Source organism: Pantherophis guttatus, chromosome 6 (assembly GCF_059756535.1).
Source record: "Pantherophis guttatus breed Tessera chromosome 6, ASM5975653v1, whole genome shotgun sequence".
Taxonomy (NCBI): Eukaryota; Metazoa; Chordata; class Lepidosauria; order Squamata; family Colubridae; genus Pantherophis; species Pantherophis guttatus.
Window position 1 is genome coordinate 18,284,298 of NC_142068.1, and position 23,828 is coordinate 18,308,125.

At 38.9% G+C, this 23,828-nt stretch overlaps 1 protein-coding gene across 11 annotated transcripts in view; it reads left to right on the forward strand.

The window, feature by feature from the left end:
* TNIK (TRAF2 and NCK interacting kinase) overlaps positions 1-22,133 on the forward strand; it is a 338,950-nt gene extending 316,817 nt beyond the window's left edge. For all 11 annotated transcript variants that reach the window (XM_034438985.3, XM_034438988.3, XM_034438989.3 and 8 more), the window contains 9 exons: positions 1,888-2,002; positions 4,759-4,929; positions 6,890-7,033; positions 10,057-10,191; positions 11,455-11,555; positions 12,956-13,105; positions 13,882-14,041; positions 15,118-15,257; positions 17,106-22,133. In XM_034438985.3, the coding sequence (XP_034294876.1) occupies positions 1,888-2,002; positions 4,759-4,929; positions 6,890-7,033; positions 10,057-10,191; positions 11,455-11,555; positions 12,956-13,105; positions 13,882-14,041; positions 15,118-15,257; positions 17,106-17,189 (1,200 nt within the window). In that variant the 3' untranslated portion in view covers positions 17,190-22,133. The remainder of the gene's footprint in view (positions 1-1,887; positions 2,003-4,758; positions 4,930-6,889; positions 7,034-10,056; positions 10,192-11,454; positions 11,556-12,955; positions 13,106-13,881; positions 14,042-15,117; positions 15,258-17,105) is intronic.
* Positions 22,134-23,828: the final 1,695 nt, after the last annotated feature.

Sequence of the window (23,828 nt, forward strand, 5' to 3'; positions counted from 1 at the left end):
CCGAATTCTGTGCAGTTCTTGCTTCCTTGATCTTGCCCAGCTCCCGGACTTGATCATTTCCTTCATGAGGAAATCTTTTGATTTTGGAGGCAAGCAGGGCTGTTTCCAAAGAAAATCATCCAACCGCTATGAATTTTTTTTACCTTGATTTCCTGTTTATGTACACACACACACACACACAAATGCCCTCTCCCCAAAAAACAAATGCAGGTATTCCTCAACTTACCACTATAATTGGGCCTGCAAAATTTATCATTAAGTGGCATGGTTATTAAGTAAGACTGCACTCGATTTTACTGCCTTTTTTGCCGCAGTCGTTAAATGAGACATTACGTTGCGACCAGTTGTGAAATCCAAATTGTTTTACTACCGGTTCTGTGGGCGGGGCTTGGTGGGCATGGTGTGGCTTGGTGGGTGTGGCGGGAGAAGGATACTGCAAAATCCCCATTCCCTCCCCACTCCTGGGGGAAGGATATTGCAAAATCTCCATTCCTACTCTGGGGCCAGCCAGAGGTGGCATTTGCCGGTTCTCCGAACTACTCAAAATTTCCGCTACCGGTTCTCCAGAACCTGTCAGAACCTGCTGGACTTCACCCCTGATTGGGACCTTCTGTGCTGGCTTCCCTCTTGATATGGCTTGATCGTAAGTCACTTTTTTCAGCGCCATCATAACTTCAAACCTTCATTAAACGAATGGTTGTAAATCAAGGACAACCTCTATCCCCCTTCTTTTTAAATAGCCTCCAATTCATACATTTGTTTTAGGCCACTTAACATTGGAAAACAAAGAAATTAAACACGGCAGAATCCCTATCTTTGTGGGAGTCACTTAGGAGGGTGCACTTGTTTTCTGGGACTTGGGGAAGGAAGAGAATTAGGTGATGGACTAATTAGGAAAAAGTAAAAAGTTGCTATGAGCACTGATACAGAAAGAGGGCAGAATACTGTCCCATTCATTTTCAAGAAAATTTGCAGCTGCTGATCTGTATAATTACTCTAAAATTGCACTTTTATCACCATGTCACCTGTAAGTGCAATTTGAAGGTACATTTCATAACTTTTCAACCCTTTGGTGTTGATTACTGCTTTTCCATTAAAACGTAGGGATCAACTGAATTGTCCATGCTAGCTGGAGATATATGGACTAGCTTAACATAGTGCCAGCTTGGTGTAGTAATTAAGGCACTAGGCTAGAAACCAGGAGACTGTGAGTTCTAGTCCTGCCATAGACAAGAAGCCAACTGGGTTTGACCTTTGACCAGTCACCCTTTCTCAATCCTAGGAAAAAAGTGATGGCAAACCACTTTTGATAAAACCTTGACAACAAAACTGCAAGGTCTTGTCCAGGCAGTTGTCAGGCATCAACACCAACTCAAAGAAACACAGACACACAGAAACACACAATGCTAGACCAGTTCCTGGTTTGCTAAAATTGTACCTGCCCTGGGTTTTGAATGAAACTTTTCCAGGTTCCACATACAAGAGTTCACACATGCGAGTGTAGCCACCTTGGCTTTTTCATCGCCCGATGAAATCCAACTGAATATATCAGATGGTTCTGCTGGAAAGGATGGTTAATTATTTTGCCTCTCCAAAGAGAGAGTCGCAGTGATGCTTATTTGATCATGAAGCATTGGCGTGGGGGGGAAAAATGCTAGCTCTCTCTGCTATATGAGCCACAAGGGGTCATTTACGCATGTAATCACCATTAGATGCTACAGGAGTGAATTATCTATACCATTAAAGTAGTCCTTAAATGAAAATACGAACAAGGAAACCTAGATCTGCACAGCTGGGCATAGAAGTCATTGTAACACAAGGATACCATGGGTGATTAGGGTGATGATGACAACCTTATGAATCGTTTCTTTGTTCTTCCCTTTATAGTACGGCATGGGGAGCAGTACAAAAGCTTCTTTCGCCCCATTTGTGGACACCAGAGTGTATCAGACCTCTCCAACTGATGAAGACGAAGATGATGATGAAGAATCCTCGGCTACAGGTATATTTATTTAGCATGTTAAGGAATATGCGCAGAGTAACCCTTGAGTAGCAAGGTTGTGCACATGAGAAACGGCTGAGAGTGATTGTGAATAAGCACTGTTAATACATAGACACACTGAGTTGTGATATTCTTTTACTTTTAGGAAAAAGCAAAGCAAAGTCAATAAACAATCCAGGTCATACACAGATAAAGATAGTTAAATTGTCAATCCAGGGATATTCCAAGAACAAAGTCTTCTTACCAGTTGTTGTAGTCATATGCAATAAAACAGTTCTTTTTGGAGTTGCAAACAGGAACAAGTACAGCAGTAAAACAATCAGTAAAACAGTAGAAAACAACAAGTAGCAATGATCAAGCAGTGATCATGCAGAGAGAACAGGCAGAGAGGAGCAGAGGTAGCAATAATAATGTAATAAGAAAAAACAAGCCATGATTCAAGCTTCCTCTTAAGTACATTGGCTACAGAGCCAGCCAATTAGAATACAGTATGATACAATACAGCATTACAGTCTTAAAGCTATACATTACATTTTGACTGCAAACATGCATTGATGGTTTATATATATTGCCAACCCAACCAGTTAGACAATAGCCATTCCCTAACATAGCATATGGCATGAAATACATGGATGAGTGGTGCGGTGGCCTAGAGGTGGAGCTCTTGCCTCACAATCATGGGGCTGTGAGTTCGATCCTAGGTAGAGGCAGATATTTCTCTCTCTCTGGGCACGGTGAGATTATATCTGCTGAATATAATTCCGCACTGGCGACAGGAAGGGCATCTGGCCAGTAAACACTCAGCTCCATTCAGTTGCCCACCCCGCAAGGGATTATGAGGTCATTAAAAAAACAATGATGGCATGAAATACATGGATAGCAGAAGGAAGAATATAAGGAAGGAACACATAGTGAAACAGTAACAGAGTCAGAAGGGGCCTTGGAGGTCATCTAGTCCAACCCCCTGTTCTCACAGGAGACCTATACTATTTCTGTTCAATCCCTTCTTAAAAGCCTCCAGTAATGAGACACCCACAGCTTCCAAAGGCAATTTGTCCCACTGGTTATTCATTCTCACTGTTAGGAATTTTCTCCTTAGTTCTAGGTGGCTTCTCTCCTTGGTTAGTTTCCACCCACTGTTTCTTGTCCTGACTACAGATACTTTGGTAAATAAATTGGACCGCTCTTCCTACTGGCAGTCCTTCAGATATTGAAAGACTGGTATCATGTCACCCCTGGTATCATGTCTTTCTTTTCACTAGACTAGGCATACCCAGTTCCTGCTGAGTGATATGTTACACTTAAAATGGAGATATGTGGTCAGTTTTGTAAGGTATAAGAAATTCAGGAAGTTGTACATTAAGTTATAAGTGACATTTTAAAATTCGTTGGGTCATGAAAATAAAATAAGGGTTCTATATATTAACATCAGCTATAGGTAAAGAATTATTTACCAGCCTAGGAAGGATGGAAGGCTGAGCTTTGCGCACGAGCATAAGCACCTTCTTGCACATGAAGTTCCATTCATATGAGTGGAGGGTGTGCGTGGATGCCGCTTGCACAAATGGAGCCGTGCGCATGCACCTGCCACTCACATAACCCTCCCTGCCCCGGGCTGGGCCAGGCCACCAAACTGAAAAGGTTTGGGACAACTGACCTACAGGATTTTCATTCTGCCTGTTTTTATCTCAGTTGGCACACTTTGAATCTCAACTAAAAAGATCATTTTATGGGAGCCATAAGACGCATCTTCTTGGTAGCTGCAACTTCTCTGTGGAATAAAACGCCCCTTGGTGTCCATATAGCTCCAGTCCTATTGGGCTTCTATAAAGCCATAAAAACTGTTTCTTTCAATAGACCTTGGAGTGGAGTGGAATGATCAGATCCCTGATGGTAATTGATGGGAAATGGCTTAGCCTCCATAATGTCTGTAGTATATTCTTCTGCTGGTTCTGTTTTTTTGTTATTTTTCATTATTATTGTTATTTGATGACTTAATCTTCTTGTGTAAGATGCCTAGAGTCACTTCCTGATTGAAGCATCATAACAATTGTCAGGGACCAAGGGAAAGAAAGGAAATCTTCAGAGCTTCAGAAAATAACTGCCTTAGCAAACATGACCAGATAGGCACATTTGGGTTAGCGTTGGTCTTTGGTTTGTAGCATACCAGCTTTCCCATTTTTTTAGTTAAAGAGAATTTATTAAAGTGTAGATACTTATTAAAATATAGATAATTAGTGGGACGCGGTGGCTCAGTGGCTAAGACACTGAACTTGTCGATTGAAAGGTTGGCAGTTCAGCGGTTCAACTCACTAGTGCTGCGTAACAGAGTGAGCTCCCGTTACTTGTCCCAGCTTCTGCCAATTTAGCAGTTCAAAAGCACGTAAAAAAATGCAAGTAGAAAAATAGGGACCACCTTTGGTGGGAAGGTAACAGCGTTCCGTGCATCTTTGGCGTTTAGTCATGCCGGCCACATGACCACGGAGATGTCTTCGGACAGCGCTGGCTCTTAAGCTTTGTAACGGAGATGAGCACTGCCCCCTAGAGTTGGGAACGACTAGCATATATGTGTGAGGGGAACTTTACCTTTACCTCTTTAGATAATTAGGACAACAAGACATCCAGGTACCGTATTGAATGCTATGCAACCCTAGGCTTGTTCCATTCCAGAATGGTGCAATTAAAATCTGATGAAATCCCTCAGTTACATATTTAACAAAGCTGCTACTGTGGTGTTTTTTTTCCCCCCTTTTCAGCATTATTTACCAGTGAGCTGCTGAGGCAAGAACAGGCCAAGCTTAATGAAGCAAGAAAAATTTCTGTAGTAAATGTGAATCCTACCAACATCCGTCCTCATAGTGATACCCCAGAGATTCGAAAGTACAAGAAACGCTTCAATTCAGAAATCCTGTGTGCTGCTTTATGGGGTATACATTTCATTATTCATGTAAATAGTAGAAATGAAGTCTGCATGATTAAAAGAGAGGGGAGAAGAAAAAATACTTCTGTTCAGAAGATAATAGAATTTAGCCCAGTGTTTTTATTGCAGTTCTGACTGGATATGTGGAAATGAACATGCAAATGTTAAGTCATTAGGCAGGCCATGACCATCTGTGTCCCTCAAGCCTAAGCAAAGGCTGTTTTTATGGTTTTACTGCTATTGCAGTTGGAATATTTGTAGGCCATATATTTAATGTAATTTACATTAAAGTAGAATTTCCTAAAATTGGCAAGAGCTGCAATAATTATAATTCCTTGGCTCTGAATAGGAAATGAAAATAGTTCAATACAGCGGTCTGTTCAAAATCCTAGCCTCTTTCTACGGCAATGATTGTATAAATATTTGCCCCCATAGAGATTTTAATGTGGAAATAATAGTCATCAGGTTAAGAAGAAAATATTAGAAAGAAAAGAGGATGAGGGGATGTTGGTGCTCTCTGAGCTTGGGTGTTTTCTTGCAGATGTTTCATTACTCAAGCTGCATTGAGGATGTTATCTAGTTTGGGTAATGAAATATCTGCAAGAAAATAACCAAGCTCAGAGAGCACCGTGGACCCCTCATTTCAACCCTGAGCTATAAATATTCTCTATCAGAAGAGAGGATGGCAGCTTGAAGTAGTAAATTCAGTATGAGAGAATGCAGTTAGATGTAAGAGGAATTCAGGCATTCTCATCCTGAAGAAGCTGACTTGCCTTTGGTTAGCAAGTTACATGAAGGTGGTTTCTAAACCAACTTCTTGCTTAGCCTGCTATCAAGTTAGTCTGGTTCCCAGTCACTGAAAATCCCCATCTAGGGTAACAAATGTGCATATGCTGTAGCAACTTAGTTCAACCAGCTCTTTGTATCTTCAAAGGGAAGATCTCTGTATGCATGCATTTTTTTTCCTGATGTAGTTTGCATATAGCAGGAGAACCTAAGTACCTCCATCCTACACACGCCCTGCCACACATATATACCTTTACCACACAGTTCATATGACAGTGCTTTTGTTTGACTTCTTTTGCTTATAACTTTGCTTCCTTCTCAACTACATAATGGGTAGTATCTCATATGTTTCATCCTCCATGATTTTTATGGGAAAATCAGGAATCCATCATTTCTTTCAATAACATCATTAGAACTCAAATTCTTCTGTGCTTTTCCAATAAAGCTCAGGTCCATTCAGGAAGTGCATCTAGAAGGTGAAAATATTAGATTTCAAGTGTAGAAAAATCCACAAAGGATGAATGAAATTACGAATAAAATTAAAATAATTACCAGAGTGGCTAAGCCTGTGGCCATATATCTTGATCCTTTAGCCCTTGAACAGTGGTGTCAATGGCATCAAAACTGAATTAAAGGCACACATACAATCAATAAATCTCTTAGAAAGGATTCCTAACTCAGGGAAGGGAAGCTGCATGTCTTGCCCTTCAGATATTCTTATATGACTTTCTTTCATTCGTGATCATAGGCCAAATTGACGGAAATCAAGGAGGACTGGAGGACCAAAGCTTTCCTAATTTCTCTCCCTAAGCAAATGAAGTATATAGCCAATAATGAGACCCTCGGTTCAAATGAATAAGTTGCCCCTGCTTAAAATGGAAACAGATGTTTCTGATTATACTATTTTTTTAATACCATTCATATAAAACTCCAGATTGCAAAAACTATCTTGAAGAGACATTCTTCCCCCATTTTGCCTCATGGGACAATGAGCTGTTCCATATAAGGTCATGGATTTTACAAAAACAATTGAAAAAAATGTTTCCTAAATATTACTTTCATCCTTAAAAAAAAAAAATCGATTCGCTAGTTAACTGTAGTGTTGCAGCTGTACTTTGATCCCCTTATTTTGTCATTGATGACCCCAATTTTTGTTTCATCTCCTTTTTTCCGTAATGTAGGTGTAAACCTGCTGGTGGGAACCGAGAATGGGCTTATGCTGTTGGATCGGAGTGGACAAGGAAAAGTGTACAATCTGATCAATAGGAGACGGTTCCAACAAATGGATGTTTTAGAAGGCCTCAACGTCCTAGTAACTATCTCAGGTATAATCACAAGACCACATCATGCTTCCATTATGCTCCTGGTGTCTACAGTAATTCCATCTGTAGTGAAAGCCAAGGTATATTTTGCAGGTTTCAATGAAATAAGCCAGTCAGATTGGAACTGGTCATTTTGTGTTAGCGATGACTAGCATAGGTTTAGACTCTAATTGCCCTTTCATTCAAACAAGAACAGGATGGCAGTTTCACCACGACCATCCTGTGTATCCTTCAGTCTGTTCTATGTCCAGAAGATGAATTGGGAAAATCAAGCCATTGTCAGATGGAAGCAGTAGATGTACAGTATCCCGTAAGCTACAGAAACAAACAAATAGTAGATTTTTTATTTCATTAAGAAGAAAACAGGCAAGATATATTCACACCATGTGTTAAATCATTGCAGCTGGCTCACATGAATGCATGAGCCACCTCATTTATGTTCAAAAATAGCATATGCTGACACACAGATATGTTGAACCCTGGATCAGTTCAGAGGGACCTGTTCAAATATATTTGCTGATTTAGAAGATTCAGTTTGGTCAAATCACCTTCTAATGGAGCCCTTAAGTCTAAGGTGTTACTAGTGGATTGCTTGGCCTCAGCACTCACCCAGATCAGATTGTCTCTTCTCTAAACTCTCTCCAGAGTTATGAAAGATTCTGCTCCCAATATGTCTTGTTTCTTTAGTACTTTTATCAGGGTTCCCTTCTGGGTTGCCAAAATGGGATTATAGAATATTCTAGTAAAGGAGATCTTAGACTACTAGCCCATTTGGGCTTTGTGTATTACACTGAAAATTCTCCTTGCTCCCTCTCTTGCTAACTTTAAGCAGTCATAAAATTGATTATATATTCATAATCACAAAGCAATATATAATTTTCTGTAATTTCTGTTCACTACAGCAGCGATAGGCAAATGGTGCTATCAGGATCCATGGCCATTGACCATGCTAGCTGAATCAGAAGAATGGGTTTTTTAAAATATAATTTGTATTAAGAATTCTGATTACGATATAAAAACTAATATAAACTAAACATAAAGGGAAGAGGAAATATAGTCTTCACTAACGTTGAGATAGATTTCACTAAATTCTGGCTCCATTCTTCAAAGATCTCCTTTAATATTTCTGATATAATTTTTTTTAATCTTTGAAATTCTGTATGTCCAGTTTTAACTGAAATCAAGAACAGGCTTCTATTTTTTTTTCCTTCTGTTTAGATTCTTTAGTCCCCTCTTGTGTCTGGTTTCCAAAATTATAAAGTAACTTATCTTTGTTATGACTTACAATAGTCAGGCTAACTAAAATTAATCTATTTCCAAGGATAAGCTATTTATTTTTTATAATTAATTCCAAAATCTTACAGTGACAATCAGTATTTCAAATTTATCTGGATCCTTAATCCATATTATAACTTTCTTAGATCAATATTATGTTTAGCTTTTTTCTGTTTATTTCAAATTCTTTAAGTTCTTAAGCTTATAATTAATTTTCTGTTTGTTCAGAGTTGAAGATAAACTGGCCCAATGAAGGTTTTTCAAACTTCTCATTCCAAAGATCACTAATAAATTTAAGATAGTTAATAGGCAATTTCCAAAAGTAAAGAGGAAAGTGAGGTTAGTGTCTTAAAAGTCTCCACATAGTTGCAAGCAAGAGGATTAATCCCTTTGGCCGTCAGTGCTCACAGTCATGGAAAACAATTGTCCTTCTCTGATTGTGTGTAAAGTAGCCATCTGGAATACAGCTTGAAGCTTAATACCTCAAAAATCAAGATCATGGTCATCAGCATACAACCGATTAATTTACCACCGATAACTTCGAAAGGAATACCAATAGAAAAAGTTGAAAGGATCACGTACCTCGGTTCTAATTTACATGAACGCTGGAACATGATCACTGAAGTAAAGACAAGGATAGAGAAAGCTCGAACAGCATTCTTCAAAATGAAAAAGGTCTTCTGCAATCACGACATAAGCCTAAGATTGAAAATCAGGCTTGTCAGATGCTACATCTTTTCTATCCTGCTCTCCGGAATGGAGAGTTGGTCTCTGACAGAAAGCCACTTGAAAAGACTAGAAGCATTTGAAATGTGGATTTACAGGTGGCTGTTAAGTATAAGTTGGGTTGGCAAAATCAGAAATGAGGAGGTGATATGCAGCCTGGAAAAGTCAAGAGAAATAATCAAAACCATAAAAAAGCTAAAGTTAGAATATTTTGGACATGTGTTGCGACGCCCAGAAAAATACAGCATACTTCATTTAATCCTCCAAGGAAAGATTGAAGGCAAACGAGATCCAGGCAGAAGAAGATCATGACTTCAAAACCTAAGGGACTCGTTTGGACAAAACTCAACAGTATTTTTTTGTGCAGCTGTTGATAAAAATAGGATCGCCAACATGATCGCCAACGCCCGATGACAGATATGGCACAAGAAGGAAAAGAAGGATCTCCTATCCTCTGTTTAACTGGAGAGATTCTAAGGAACTTGTCAACCCCGTCAGTTCCTTGGTCTTTGCCATGATCATCAGCTCCACTTTCACAGACATCTTCAGTTTGCCATATCTCTCCTGGAGGACCTCACCATATGATCCCCAGAAATCAGAAGCATGTTGATGTGTTTAATAACTGGAGGGCATCAGTTTGGCTGTGTCTGTAGTAGAAAAGCCAGCAGTGACAATTTTTAATACATGGTGATAAAAATATTTTAGTATTCAGGAAGACTAGCACAAGCATATTGTAATGTTCCAAAAGGATTTGTCCACTTGTGTGAGATAGATAGAGAGTAGAAAATAAATAAAGAATGAAATGAGAAGCATCCCTCGTGTTGCATATGTGTACTGTGGATTTTTTTAAAAAACAGTTAATATCCCCCAAATTAACTTGCTTGAACAGAATAATGAAACAGGAAAAAGCAAATGAATTAAACATATTGTCTATAGTTGGTGGAATCTATCTATCTATCTATCTATCTATCTATCTATCTATCTATCTATCTATGGTAGAAAAAATGAGCTACATGTCTCAACAGGAAAAAAGAATAAGCTTCGAGTTTACTACCTTTCATGGTTAAGAAACAGAATATTGCACAATGATCCAGAGGTAGAAAAGAAACAAGGTTGGATTACTGTAGGTGATTTGGAAGGCTGCATCCATTATAAAGTTGGTAAGTATAAAACAATTACACAAATACTGGTGGAAGCTCTCTTGCACGCAGAGCAAGTAAATTCATAAAATCAGTATTCCTATCACATAAGACCCATGCAAGTCCTGTGTAGCAAACTATGTTCTAGGGATAACAATCCCTAAATCTTCCATAGAAGCCTTGATGTGGCTAATGCCGCAATTTCAGAAGTAGTTTTCTGCAACAAGATGGATGGTGGTGTACTACACTTCATAAATTATCTTCTACCTGATTCACAGGACCTACTATTACAGGGGTTGAATATGCACACGTTGGACTTGTTATGGATTGGTTTGTGTTTCAGTGTCGTTTTCAATTCTTGTATGTAAAATTGGACCGTGAATGAAATAGGCAGGCATGGTCTTAATTCCCAAATTTCCCTAAAACGTTAATCAACAAATGGATTTTTTTGTTCTTGTCAAGTAGTTGAAAGCATTGCACATCAAGGTTTTTTGGGGGGTGGGGGGAACTGGTTGATTTCAGTAGACTTACTTTGCTTTGGCGAAATCTACGGAAGTTACGATTTTAAATCAATTACTTTCATTATCGTAAACAGTATTTTCTGCTCACCATGTTCTAACCTTAAATCATATATTACTCACTGAATGAATGTAGATAGTCCTCCACTTACAATGAGGTTATCTTCCAAGAATCTGATTGTAAGTCCATTTTGTTTGTAAGTCCAGCTAAATATAAAAACATGCACAATGCAGTTCATACCTTAGATAATTGTCAGGTATGCCTCAATATCTAATGGCAGTGGATGACCGAATGGGGTAGAATTCAAAATGGCGTACATTCAGCCCCCCAATGTGCAAGATATGTATGCAGCACATTATAAATTAACCCTTTCCCATATTTTCCCACTTTCCGGAACCTTCTAGATTGGGGTTTTCAACAGGTTTGTTCGTATTGGTGAAAGTAACTCAAAAGTTTATAAGAAGAGGACTGTCTGTATTAAAGATAGTATTACATGTGAAATTACTTTTCTCAACTTAAATCCAGTTTTCTTCCAGATACTGCATGCCTTTCTTCAAAGGCCTGCATTTGTATTAATTGGAGTTCTCTAATTACGATAAAGGCCCAAAATATGTTGCCACCTTTAATTTGCTTAAGAAATGGCAACCATATGAGTGACAAATAGACAAGAAAATTAAAATGGTTGCCTTTAGAAAATGATTCAATTTTGTATTTCAGTTTATGTAAATAGGATGTTTAAAAATTTTAGCTTTATTTCAATTTTAGTGAAATATGAGAGAATCAAGTTCTTGGTGATTGCCTTAAAGAATGCTGTAGAGATATATGCTTGGGCTCCTAAACCTTATCACAAGTTTATGGCATTTAAGGTATGTTTTGTGTTTTATGTTACCAAAAAATATCACTACTCATACATTTATTAATGTTTTTTGCAGATAAAAATATCTGTCATTCATTACTGGTGTTTATCTACCTATAGCAAATAATGACTTCAACTCATGCCCTTGGCAAAAAAAAAAATAATACCACATCATTAGAGCTGCTTTTCTTATCCACTGAAGTTCTTAGCAACCAAATCTGACTGTTCCATTATTAAATTACTGGTTGTGCTCTGACTGGATACCATGTTTGATGGGGCTGCATATATATCTAAAATGTCTGTAAGATTCAACACTGCAGTAATGTCCTGGATTTTACAAAGATCGCAGTCCACGTAGTTAGCCAATGGATTTCACATTTAAGTGATTGCTCCTTCCATCTTAGGACAAGAGGTAGGACAGTGACCCAAGCTACTCTACCCCAATCTGTGTACATCCCAAAGAGGCCTAATGAGTATTTGGAACAATTTGATAAAATTGAACCGGATTTTTTCTACGTTGTTTCCCCTTTCTGACTTTTTGTAACAATCTTGTTCCTCTTCACTAAGGAATTTAAAAGCAAATAAGTAATGAAAGTGCACAGCCTAGAAGTTAGTCCAAGATCTGAATGTGAGGGGTTTGAAATGCTCATTTCAAAGAAGAAGTAACAATGCCACGCTCGAGATTTTCTGCACTTTGGATTAAATCAGAACCCAAAATGGTTTCCTATTTAGGTCTAGATATCCCTTTAATCAGGGGTGAAATTCACTTACCTTCCCTACTGGTTTGCAAAGCCTTCTGCGCATGTGCAGAGGCTGAAATCGTCAGAAAAAAGGGATGTAATGACGTCCGTGCGGGTGGGCGGAGCCTCCTGGAGCCACCGCTACTGGTTCGCCCAAGCTGGATAGAACTGGCTGAATTTCACCCCTGCCTTTAATCCTAAAATCCTCTTTCTGTTCAGTTTTTAAGTGTAACGAAAGCTATAGAATTGTTACAGCAGGAATGGGGGCAGAATGCAAATGTCTTCTCCAGCCTATGTATCAGAACATAATGAATAAATCAGCCTGGTGGCCCTTGGAAACTACAGTTTTCTTAATGGGTTTAAGAAATTCTTGTTCATGCAACATGTGAAATGGGCTCACTCTCAAAAAATCCTTAAAAATAAAGAGGCAAAATTCCTGTGGAACTTTCCTATGGAACTTTAGACCTTCTCGTAATAGATCAATATATTTTAAAAAGCTTAATTTTGTCTAAATCTGCAGAGACCGTAAACTAGGAGACATAGAGGAGCACATTTTTAAAAGGAGAATGTCAGACTGTCACTTTGTTGCCACTGAATCCTAATTATTAGGATATTTATTTAATTACTTTGCATCTCACTCAAAAAAATTCATTGAGGGGATTTTAAAAAGTCTTTTGCAGATCTTCAGCACAAACCGTTGCTTGTTGACCTCACAGTAGAAGAAGGACAGAGGTTGAAAGTCATCTTTGGATCACATACTGGCTTTCATGTTATTGATGTAGATTCAGGCAATTCTTACGACATCTACATACCATCTCATGTAAGTTTGTGGTTGCTCTATGGTTACTTTTGTGAGTGGGATGGGCAGGAAACCATAATAATCTGATGCCATTTAGCTATAATTATTAACGATTGGAAAGTCTTTGTTTCCGATTCTGTCATCAAAAGAAATAATTCAGCTGTAGAAACCTCTGGAGGGTCTTTATGATAACTATAAGCTTTGGAATGTCCTGCTGCAGAAAACTCTTAGTCCTGTTTCCATTTATAGCTATGTAATTTCTAACGTTGAATGCTTCTGTTCAGTGTTGCTTCCATTTTTAACTCAATTGGATATTTAATTTTGTTTTATTAGTTAAAGAATATTTTTGCCCACAAACAGCAATGAATATGTCTTTGCAAACTAGCAGAAAAGCATATCAAACATAAAATGCAATTAAGCGGAACCACTTAAGCTAGAATATCCCTGCTCATATTAATGGATTTAAACATGAATATATCCAAGTATGTGTCTCAGATATTAAACAAAGCTTAATTTGAGCCTGAGCTGTAAGAAGCTTCCCGTTATTCCCAGAGCTCTTATACTTTGTCAGCCAAGTTTTGATAAACCTTCTGTCTTATGGGTAGACTATAGCATAACTCTGGCAAGCTTGTCAAAAGACATAGCCAATGTGCAGTCCGTAACCCTGGAAGCACATATAATTTCACTAGGCTGATGATTGCTCTGCTTATAGTGACCTATACCAAAGCAGGTTGGCTCTTCTTACCCTGAAAATGTGACTTAATGCTGGTTTGGGGGATGTTCTGTTCTATCCACAGATTCAGGGCAATATTACACCTCATGCCATCGTCATCTTACCCAAGACAGATGGAATGGAAATGCTTGTGTGCTATGAGGATGAAGGAGTATACGTTAATACCTATGGACGCATAACAAAAGATGTGGTGCTCCAGTGGGGAGAAATGCCCACTTCAGTGGGTATGTCACTACTACTACTACTACTACTACTACTTCTTCTTCTTCTTCTTCTTCTTCTTCTTCCTCTGCCTCCACCTCCTCCTCCTCCTCCTCCTCCTCCTCCTCCTCCTCCTCCTCCTCCTCCTCCTCTTCTTCTTCTTCTTCTTCTTCTTCTTCTTCTTCTTCTTCTTCTTCTTCTTCTTCTTCCTCCTCCTCCTCCTCCGCCTCCACTTCTTCTTCTTCTTCTTCTTCTTCTTCTTCTTCTTCTTCTTCTTCTTCTTCTTCTTCTTCTTCTTCTTCCTCCGCCTCCTCCTCTTCTTCTTCTTCTTCTTCTTCTTCTTCTTCTTCTTCTTCTTCTTCTTCTTCTTCTTCTTCTTCTTCTTCTTCCTCTTCTTCCTCCTCCTCTTCTTCTTCTTCTTCTTATTCTTCTTTTCTTTCTCTTTTTCTTCTTCTTCTTCTCCTCCTACTCCTCCTACTCCTACTCCTTCTTCTTCTTCTTCTCTTTAAAGATAAAGATGGTGATGACATAGATTGATATATTTAGAGTGAGGTAAGCAAGAATTATGGGTCGAATTGTGGTGTTGGACAACACTCTTAAGAGTCCCTTGGACTGCAAGGAGATCAAATCAGTCACTCAATCCTGGCTGTCCTTTGGAAGGACAGATACTGAAACTGAAGCTCATGTGCTTTGGCCACCAAATGAGAAGAGAGGACTCATAGGAAAAGACCCTGATGTTGGGAAAGATTGAAAGCAAAAGGAGAAAGACATGGCAGACGATGAGATGGTTAAATTGGGTCTTCAGTGTAGCAGGCATGAGTTTGGGCAGTGGAGGACAGGGGTCCTGGAGTACTAGGGTCTATGGGGTAGTGAAGAGTCGGACATACCTTAGCAATTGAACAACAACAAAGCTAAAATTATCTATTTTTCTGTATTTTAATGATGGAACCAGGATGCTGATTGATGTCTTGAACTTCGACCCTATGACATTTCCATTGTGAATAATAATACCTGCTAGGGAAGCTATTTTCCAGCTGTTTTTAATCAGAAGATATTACTGAATGTTTATGGATTGTCTGTTTGTTTGTTATATGACAAGCCTATATTCACTCCAATCAAATAATGGGCTGGGGTGAGAAAGCTATTGAGATACGATCCGTGGAGACGGGACATTTGGATGGAGTATTTATGCACAAGCGTGCCCAGCGGTTAAAGTTTCTATGTGAAAGAAATGATAAGGTAAGTCTATTTTCAGGACCATTAACTGCTTGGGGTGATTTTTCTCGAATCAGCATGGATAGCCTCCAGCCCCCAAATGTTTTAACTCATTAGTTCTACCTGATTATGGGAATATTAGTTTAGAAACATATGTTCTCTACTAACATCTGGAGGAGCCAGAAGATCCACGTCCTTCTCCCCAAAACTGCACACTTGTTTGTTCTGAACTTCTCCAAATGTGTAGATTTCACATTTAGAATTCTCAACAAAGAGCCATGCTTGGTGGGGAATTCTATGTTCTGAAGATCTTACATCCCTTAAATGTTCTTTAAAATAGGCTGGTTTATCTGGAAGGTAGGCTGTAAAAATATAGGACCATCCCCTGCTTCCAGGTGTGAGTCAATTCAGAATCTAAAATTCTGTAATCTGTGTTTCAGTGTTGCATGGTTGCTAAACAGACACATCTGAAAAGCTTATTTTGCTTAAAAAACAGCAGCAAAGCTTTTTTTTCTTTTTAATAAAAAGAATATATATGAAACATCTGAGTACCATTCCACACAAAGAAATATTTCTTCCATGTATCACAGAACATTCTGAAAACATGTCCTCATTCATAAGAGGTCACATTTTTCATGCAATGTGGACTTACAAATAATTTCCAAATTTGAAAAGTAAAACATCAAGAGTTTATTTTCACAGCATAAATGTATTTAAATCCTACTGATAGTTCTCACACTCTAAGTAAACTTGTATAATCCTAGTCATTAAAAGAATCCAAAGGACTTCCATTATTTTATCACATTCTCTGTTCAATAAAGTATTAACAAGAGGGGGGAAAAGTTTTTTTTTTAAATAAACACCCCAAAACCCAACCCTTCTAAAGAAGGCGAAAATCCTTGCAATCATCTTCTTCTACCCCAAACCCAATTTACAAAACATCCCTAATCAATAAAGTAATTGATATAATTATAGATTTTGCATTGATTTCCCTGATATCTATAGAGCTTTTAAATCATCCAGGCCATGGTTGTCCCAAAGGTGCTTTTCCAAAAGACTTTCCTGGGATTTTTTTTCCCTTGAAAAAATTTAGCTTCTCATCCAAGAAGCTTCTTCAGTTCTGACTGAATGGTAGGGAATAGAAGGATTTATGTTCTTTGCAGTCATCTGATAATTCGCATTCAGCTTGGTGCCAGTGGTGTAAATGTAAAATTTGTTACTGCTGGTTCTGTGCACGTGGCTTGGTGGTGGGGTAATGTGACTGAGTGGGCGTGGCCAACTTTTTTTTTTCTTTTAAAAGCATTTTTTCTACAACCTCCTCAGCCGAAGAGGTTGTAGAAAAAATGCTTTTAAAAGCCTCTGACGATCCCAGCTGAGCCGCACGATCATCAGAGGCTTTTTTTAAAAAATTTTTAAAAGCATTTTTTCGGCCGAAGAGGTGGTAGAAAAAATGCTTTTAAAAGTTTTTTTTAAAAAGCCTCTGATGATTGAACGGCTCAGCTGGTCATGGGGGGGAGGGGGCAGCACAGGGATTTTTGCTACCGGTTCTTTGAACCACATGCCGCCATCGCTATTGGATCAGGCTATCCGGTCCGAACCAGGAGCATCTCATCCCTGTTTGGTTCCCATATTGTGTGAGAATTCTGGGAGTGTGGTCCAAAGACACGGAGAATGGTTTTAAAAACATTCTGAGTTTTTAAAGATAAAAATAGTAGACATGGTTGTTTAAATGAATGATCAAATGGAGAAATTAAACAGACATGTTTAATTAAGTCTCTAGATCCTTCTGATTAAATACAGAAATGTGTGGGAGAGAGGAAGACACTTTTTTTCCCCATTTATATTTAATCAGAATACTTTCTTTCCAAACAGGTATTTTTTGCATCGGTAAGATCAGGGGGAAGTAGCCAAGTATTTTTCATGACCCTGAACAGAAATTCCATGATGAACTGGTAATGAAAGGGCATGTGGTGCTGATTTTGATGCCAAGATGTGTTAAATTTTGAAGGACATCTGAATTTGCAGAGTTACACTGTCAGAGCAAGCGAAGGAGAAGATATTGTGGATCCTGTAGCTTTCTTCGGTGATCACAGTCTGCTCATGGAGCCACATTCTGAGAACATGACATACTTTTCCCACAGTGATTTCGGAATGCAGGTTTCTTCAAGATCCCAAGAATGCAACACTGTTTGAGCAGGAAAGGACCAACGCTGAAGAGGTTTAGCTGAATAAACCTCTCCGAGGTGTTCAAACTAAGCTGTGATAGAATCGGCTCTAGGGTTTTTAAAAATAATAATTATTTTTTTTTTCCTTGATCCTGAGTTTGTATGAATAGAGACAGGTCTTAAAGTTAAAACAGAATATCTGTTTTAATAATGTCTGCCTATTAGCACCGATTATATAGTACGATGTAAGGCAGATTCCCCTGACCTGGTGTCTTTTAGGTGTGGTGGACTAGAGCTCCCATGATCATGGCTAGTGAGCCAGATGGGTATGTTGGTTTGGAATGATGGGAGTTGTAATCAAACACATCTGTGTGGAGGTTAGGCTGAGAACTGCTGTTAAGAAGTTATCACTTAAAACTGATGCAAGAGAGCACAATAAATGTACCATTTTTAATCTTTGTGTGAGAGGCCCTAACCATAGAGTGGCCACTTTTTGTAAACTCTTTTTCCTTTTATGGACATTTGTGTGAGGATTATTTTGTTGTGGTTGTTTTTGTTTTATTTTATTTTTATTGTTTGCAAACCGGTCAAAGATATTTCAGATAAGAGTATACATGAGATTTTTGTCCCATTCCTTTGGGAAATCTAAATGGCTAGACTCCTAGCTTTGGAGAGTATAAGATGATCGTGATAAGAGTTAACTTTTTGTCAATCTTTCAGTTCATACTACTTCTTCCCCAGCCTGGCCATCTCCAGATGGGATGAGAGGCCACCTCCCCAGATTCCCAGCCAGCGAGGTCACAAGCTGAATACATCTGGCTGATCAATGCTCTTCTTTATAGATCTTTGCATAATGGTGCTCATTGATTAAAAAAAAAAAAAAAAACAGCAGTGCCATTCTTGTTAGTCATTCCCACTTGTTGCCTTTCTCCAAGCTGTAACACGAAGGTATCTCTAAATGGGAAGCTAATTGAAATGGGTTGTAAGATTCCAAAGATTGGCTAAAGAATGCCCCTAGCAGCTTGATACGTAAGGCATCTTAACTCGGATGTGTTTGAATCCAAATCATACCTATTCTGTACAGTTGTACTTTACTTCGGGGGATAAGGGGGCATGATTCCTTGTAGATACTGGTGTGTTTTATTTCTTCCACTAAAAATTACAAAGAGACGACATCATTCCGATATTTCCAAGATGGAAGTCCCAAATACAGATCAGTATTTTTTAATCTAATGGTGTCCTCTTCTCAATAATGGAAAATCTTAATAAAATATTCACCTCTCGGTACGAAGACGTGCAGGAGAAGGAGAGCGGATTAAAGGAGGGTTTCATTGATCGGTTATCTGACATTTAGATTTCATCTTTCTGCCCTTCCCCCGTGTACCCATCTGTATAATGACCAACAAATGTGCAGAAGGATGTATGTTTTTCATTTGAATTTATCTCTGTCTTTATATGCTTTGTTCAAATTATTTGTATTTTTAAATTAGTTATTTCCACTGTCTCCAAGCCTGGATTCTCCTCCCTGGTTTCTGGATATAACATAATTGGATCTGTTTTGCTATTTTTAACCTACCTCATTTTATTTTTATTTCAGTTCTCTCTTCCTTATTAGCTCCCATAGATACTCGGAGAGTTTAACTGGCCAGTCCAAGGAATAGCTGAGTATTCTGCAGAGGCCAGGTTTTTGAGAAGTGGAAAACTGACATCAAACTCTCCATTTCCTTTCCCCCTCCCCTTTCAACCATTCCATAACTTCAGAATTTTGACTGTATATGCCAGTTGATGCTACTGTAGTCACAATGCATTGATCCGTGAGAGCAGTTGGCTATAAACACACAACCATGCAAAGTCATCTGTCAGAGACGCTACCCAAAATTACTGGAAGCCAGGAGCTCAGAATGTATTGCTATCATTATGCATACATGAAGTTATGAGTTACAAGCTCAGTTAGTCTATGTTACTCTTGAAAGTCATCAGAAGTCACTGACTTCTCGGAAACGGGCTTTCTGGATAGGCATATGCAAGCTGGATGGGAGAAATAATTGATACCTTTCTTAATGATACATTCCATCAGAAATAAGATCATGTTTGTCATCCACATTCAACTCTATCTCACTATCTGGCCTAGAGAGATGATGGTGATAGCAGTGCTGGCTATATGTACAACCAGATGAACCTTTCAGGTTAAGCATGCTCTGTCATTAGTATTCAACGTAATTGGTGCTTCCAAACTTTCTGAAGAGAGTGTTTGCTGGCACCTTTCAACTTCATACTGTTTGGTGGCTTTTCTGTAATAAGACACGGTGGGAGGAGTTGGTGATCATCTATGTCAGAAGATCTATGTCAGAGGATCTTGTTTCTTCCCCCTTTAAAAAGGGGCTAATATACAGAGTCATAAGTTCAGACTCCAACATTGACACATTATCTCCGAGATGGACATTCAAATCCGCTCTGCATGAATTCTGAGCATCAAAGTTGCACTCCCTCCATTTTTGGCTAAGCTCACAAAGGGGTTAATTAGGATTCTTTCATTACCTTATTTAGTTAGGATTTTTGCAAGCCTAACATTACTCCAACTTCTACAGATCAAATGATTAATTTATAATCAATTATTACAACCAGAAAATGTCGTAACCTAATCTATAAAAGAGAGACAGTTTGATGTAGCAGCTCTTGGGTTAGAAACCAGGAGACCATGAGTTCTAGTCCTGCCTTAGTACAAAGCCAGCTGGGTCACCTTGGGCCAGTCACACAGTCTCAACCCTCGTAAGGAAGGGCAAACCGCTTCTGAAATCTTGCCAAGAAAACTGCAGGGACTTACCGAGGCAGTCACCAGGAGACTGATTCAAAATTGAGTCATCCAAAAACATCTCAAATTGAGCTCAACTTCTAGTTACTTCATGGACGCATCCATCTAGATTTCTTGACGTTACTTGCTCATGTCTTCTATAGTCTTGGACTTTCCTGGCTTCCATCTACATATAAAATCTGTACTGATTTTTGTGATCAGCTAAGGTCAGCTAATGAAATATGCAAGTAATTTTAACAATAGATGTTTATCTCTACGTATTGCCACCCAGCCTCAAGTACTCTCCAGTACTCTTTCCTTTTGCCTCAAAAAAATGATTTAATGGAATGATATATACTTTAAAAAATGAAGTTCTCCACTTGAAGGAAAATAATAAAATTAAGATGCTGGAGAGACCTATAAGAACTTGTCTCAAAGATAGAAAACAAATACAATCAAGCAAATATGTGGCTGCTGAGTGACATTCAGTATGTCTGAATCTATGGACATTTTCTTCCAATGGAAGATCCAAGCAAGGCACTTCTGTTAATATAAAGATTTGCCCACCCTTTACCTTCCATTGTCATTGACCTAATTTTGTAATATAGAGCTCAAAATTGGTGCTGTAAAAGGGAGGGCTCACCTCATACCAACCACCAGCACTTTTATAACTTCAGTGCTTTTTGTGTTGGCACCCAGTGGAACTCTATTGAATACCTAAGATAGAGGTTTCCATATGTTTGCTCAGCATCATGCCAATTAATATATGGCATTCCACACAAGGTATTTGTGATACTCCAGAACCATCTCTGGACTTATCCAGTCTCATGACCTCAGGTATCTTAAGAACCAAGTTGATGTTTTGCTGGTTCAGCTGCAATATCTCCACATTGCATCAAAAACTGTTCTTTTCATTGGTGTTCCAGTATTGGGGATAACTCTGGATTAATTTCATGTCCCACCTTCTTCCTTTCCCAGCCCCCAGATGTTCAGCAGGAATACCATTCGCTGTGTGTTTTAAGGTTAATGAAATGAACATGATTATGAGTCAGCTTCAAAACTCTTGTGGGGTGGGGTAATGGGACTAGAGAGCAGAAACAACAGGCAAGCAGCAATGCCATCAGCACTGTAATAATGAACAATTGTCCAAATAAAGAGTCACCAACGTTTAGGAACGTTGTCACTTAAGCAAAAGAAGTTATTGAAAACTTTAGCAGCATTTTGCATCTGACTAGGCAAGTACAATGCATCGCCCTTACACCAACCTGGTGTCCTCTTCCAATTGTCATCCCAAAAATTGCTGGTTTCAATTCAATGATGTATGAGAATTCTGGGACCAACCCATTTGGAGGATATTTGATTGAGGAAGACTTAATCTGTGTTTACCATTTGTCATTCTTAGTAGCTGAAATAGAATGTTTCAGAAAGTGATCTGAGCTACCTAGTATTCATTGCCAACTTGAGCAATCTAAGCTAGACAGCTTGAGGCCTAAGGTCCATTTTTGCAAAATCCACCCATCCATATAACTTTATTGGAGTACTCTTAAAGACATACCCATCTCTTTTTTTACCCCTAATTTATTATACCATTACTCTTACAAATTATGCCAAACAGAGACCAAAATTACTTGGCTGGATCTGTTTTTTTTTAAATGACAAGAATCTCAATTGGAGTTCCGTATTCACGCACCCCCATCCCTCAGTGCTCCTTGTGTTTCTTCCTTGCTGCTAAAATGAGAAGGTCCCACAAAGAAAACAACTCTATATTCCATACATCAAATTGAGCAATAACATTTCCAACTCAGTTAAGTCTACAAGTGTAACTTCTGGGGACTGGTTTGAGTAAGAGCAAGTTTCATAACAACTGCCACCAGCTCTTTTATGTCTTTGCTGTGGTTACCTTTTAAACCAGAAGCTTCTTATTAAATTATGTTGAAAACATGAGTGAGTTTGTGTTGGGTTTTTTTTTCCATTCAGAAAACAAAAAAGCTTCAAGCATTGGGTTTAAATAATCAAAGCAGAAAGGATGAGGCCCAAATTATCATACCATTTATTTATTTAGGGTGTGTAGAAAGTTAGCACCCACCCCTCTCCTAGAAGAATGAAATATTTTAGGAAATATTTAAAAAGGCAGAATATTATATTTCCCTAAAGGAGGAATGGAGAAACATGCTCTTGGAGACAGAAAACAGCCCCCACCTTTCTTAATAGCCCTCAGCAGATGTTAGCACTTAAAGAGATTACAGAGTTTATTGAAAGAAGCCAAGTATCTAGGTAGCTCTATTCATAGGCAAAACAAATACTGCAAGCAGAAATCCATTCAACATAGGATATTTTGGAATTCCCTGCAGCAAGGTCTGAACAAAGGTAGGATTAGCCCTCAGCCACAATAGGAATTGCCCAATGCCTCTTCATTAAATCACCCTCAGAAACTTCAACCAAACTTAGATCAGACAAACACCTAGAATTTGTACTTCGCCTATAGAGCCAGCTATGATCCCTACATAACCCCCACAACAGTCAATAGAATAACATGTTCTTGCACAGGAACCGGAAGCTCAAGTACAAAGCCCAGGAGAAGGTATAAACCCCATCACTCAACTCCAGGTGGTCGGCTGCACCAGAACCCATGTGGTTCTATTCATCATTAAATGATCTTTCCAATCTGCCTCCATGTTTCCAGTGTCTTTCTCCCAGCTTGGAACTGAACCAGATGGATATTTCTTCCCACAAGTGTGACATATACACGGCAATTGTGAAATCCAAATTTTTTTACTACTGGTTCTATGGGCGTGGTGTGGTATGGCTTGGTGGGCATGGCAGGGGAAGGATAGTGCAAAATCTCCATTCCCATCCCACTCCAGGGGAAGGATAGTGCAAAATCTCCATTCCCTCCCCACTCCTGGGAGAAGGACATTGCAAAATCTCCATTCCCACCCCACTCTGGGGCCAGCCAGAGGTGGTGTTTGCCGGTTCTCCGAACTACTCAAAATTTCCGCTACCAGTTCTCCAGAACCTGTCAGAACCTGCTGGATTTCACCCCTGATACAAGGACTACCAATAGAAATTAACATTTCTACTAAATTAGTAGAACCCAATAAAATATAAATGTTAAAAAGATCTATGTTCCAATATCGAATGTCTAGGCCATCTAACCCTTGAAGCACAGCATTGTTTGTTTTTTCTTTAAAAAAAATCTGATTGTAAGCCCTCATCTTATGGCCGGTCATGATGTGATTTACAGCTTGACATGGAACCCTGGAGTCATGCTGAGGGGACGATACTATGCCCCATTTATACAGACCGTCCCGGCAGACGCTATGTGAGATGCGAAAGCTATTCAGGATTGTCCATTGCTGATGTGATAGTTCAAAGCCTGGCACCTTTTTTGTGGGTCATTTATATGTCTTCCTATAACTGAGTGTTCAGTGACCCATTTGGATTATCGTACTTTGGATACGTTATATAAACACCCAGCTCTCTGGAGAAAGCTCTAACGCTGGGAAAGGTGGAAGGAAGGCAAAGGAGAGGGCAACCCAGGAGCAAGATGGATGCAGTCAATTACAACAGCAGTAGGTGTGCTGTTAGAAGGCCTGAAGAACCAAGTTGTGTCACAGATGCTGTTGGAGAATATCTGTC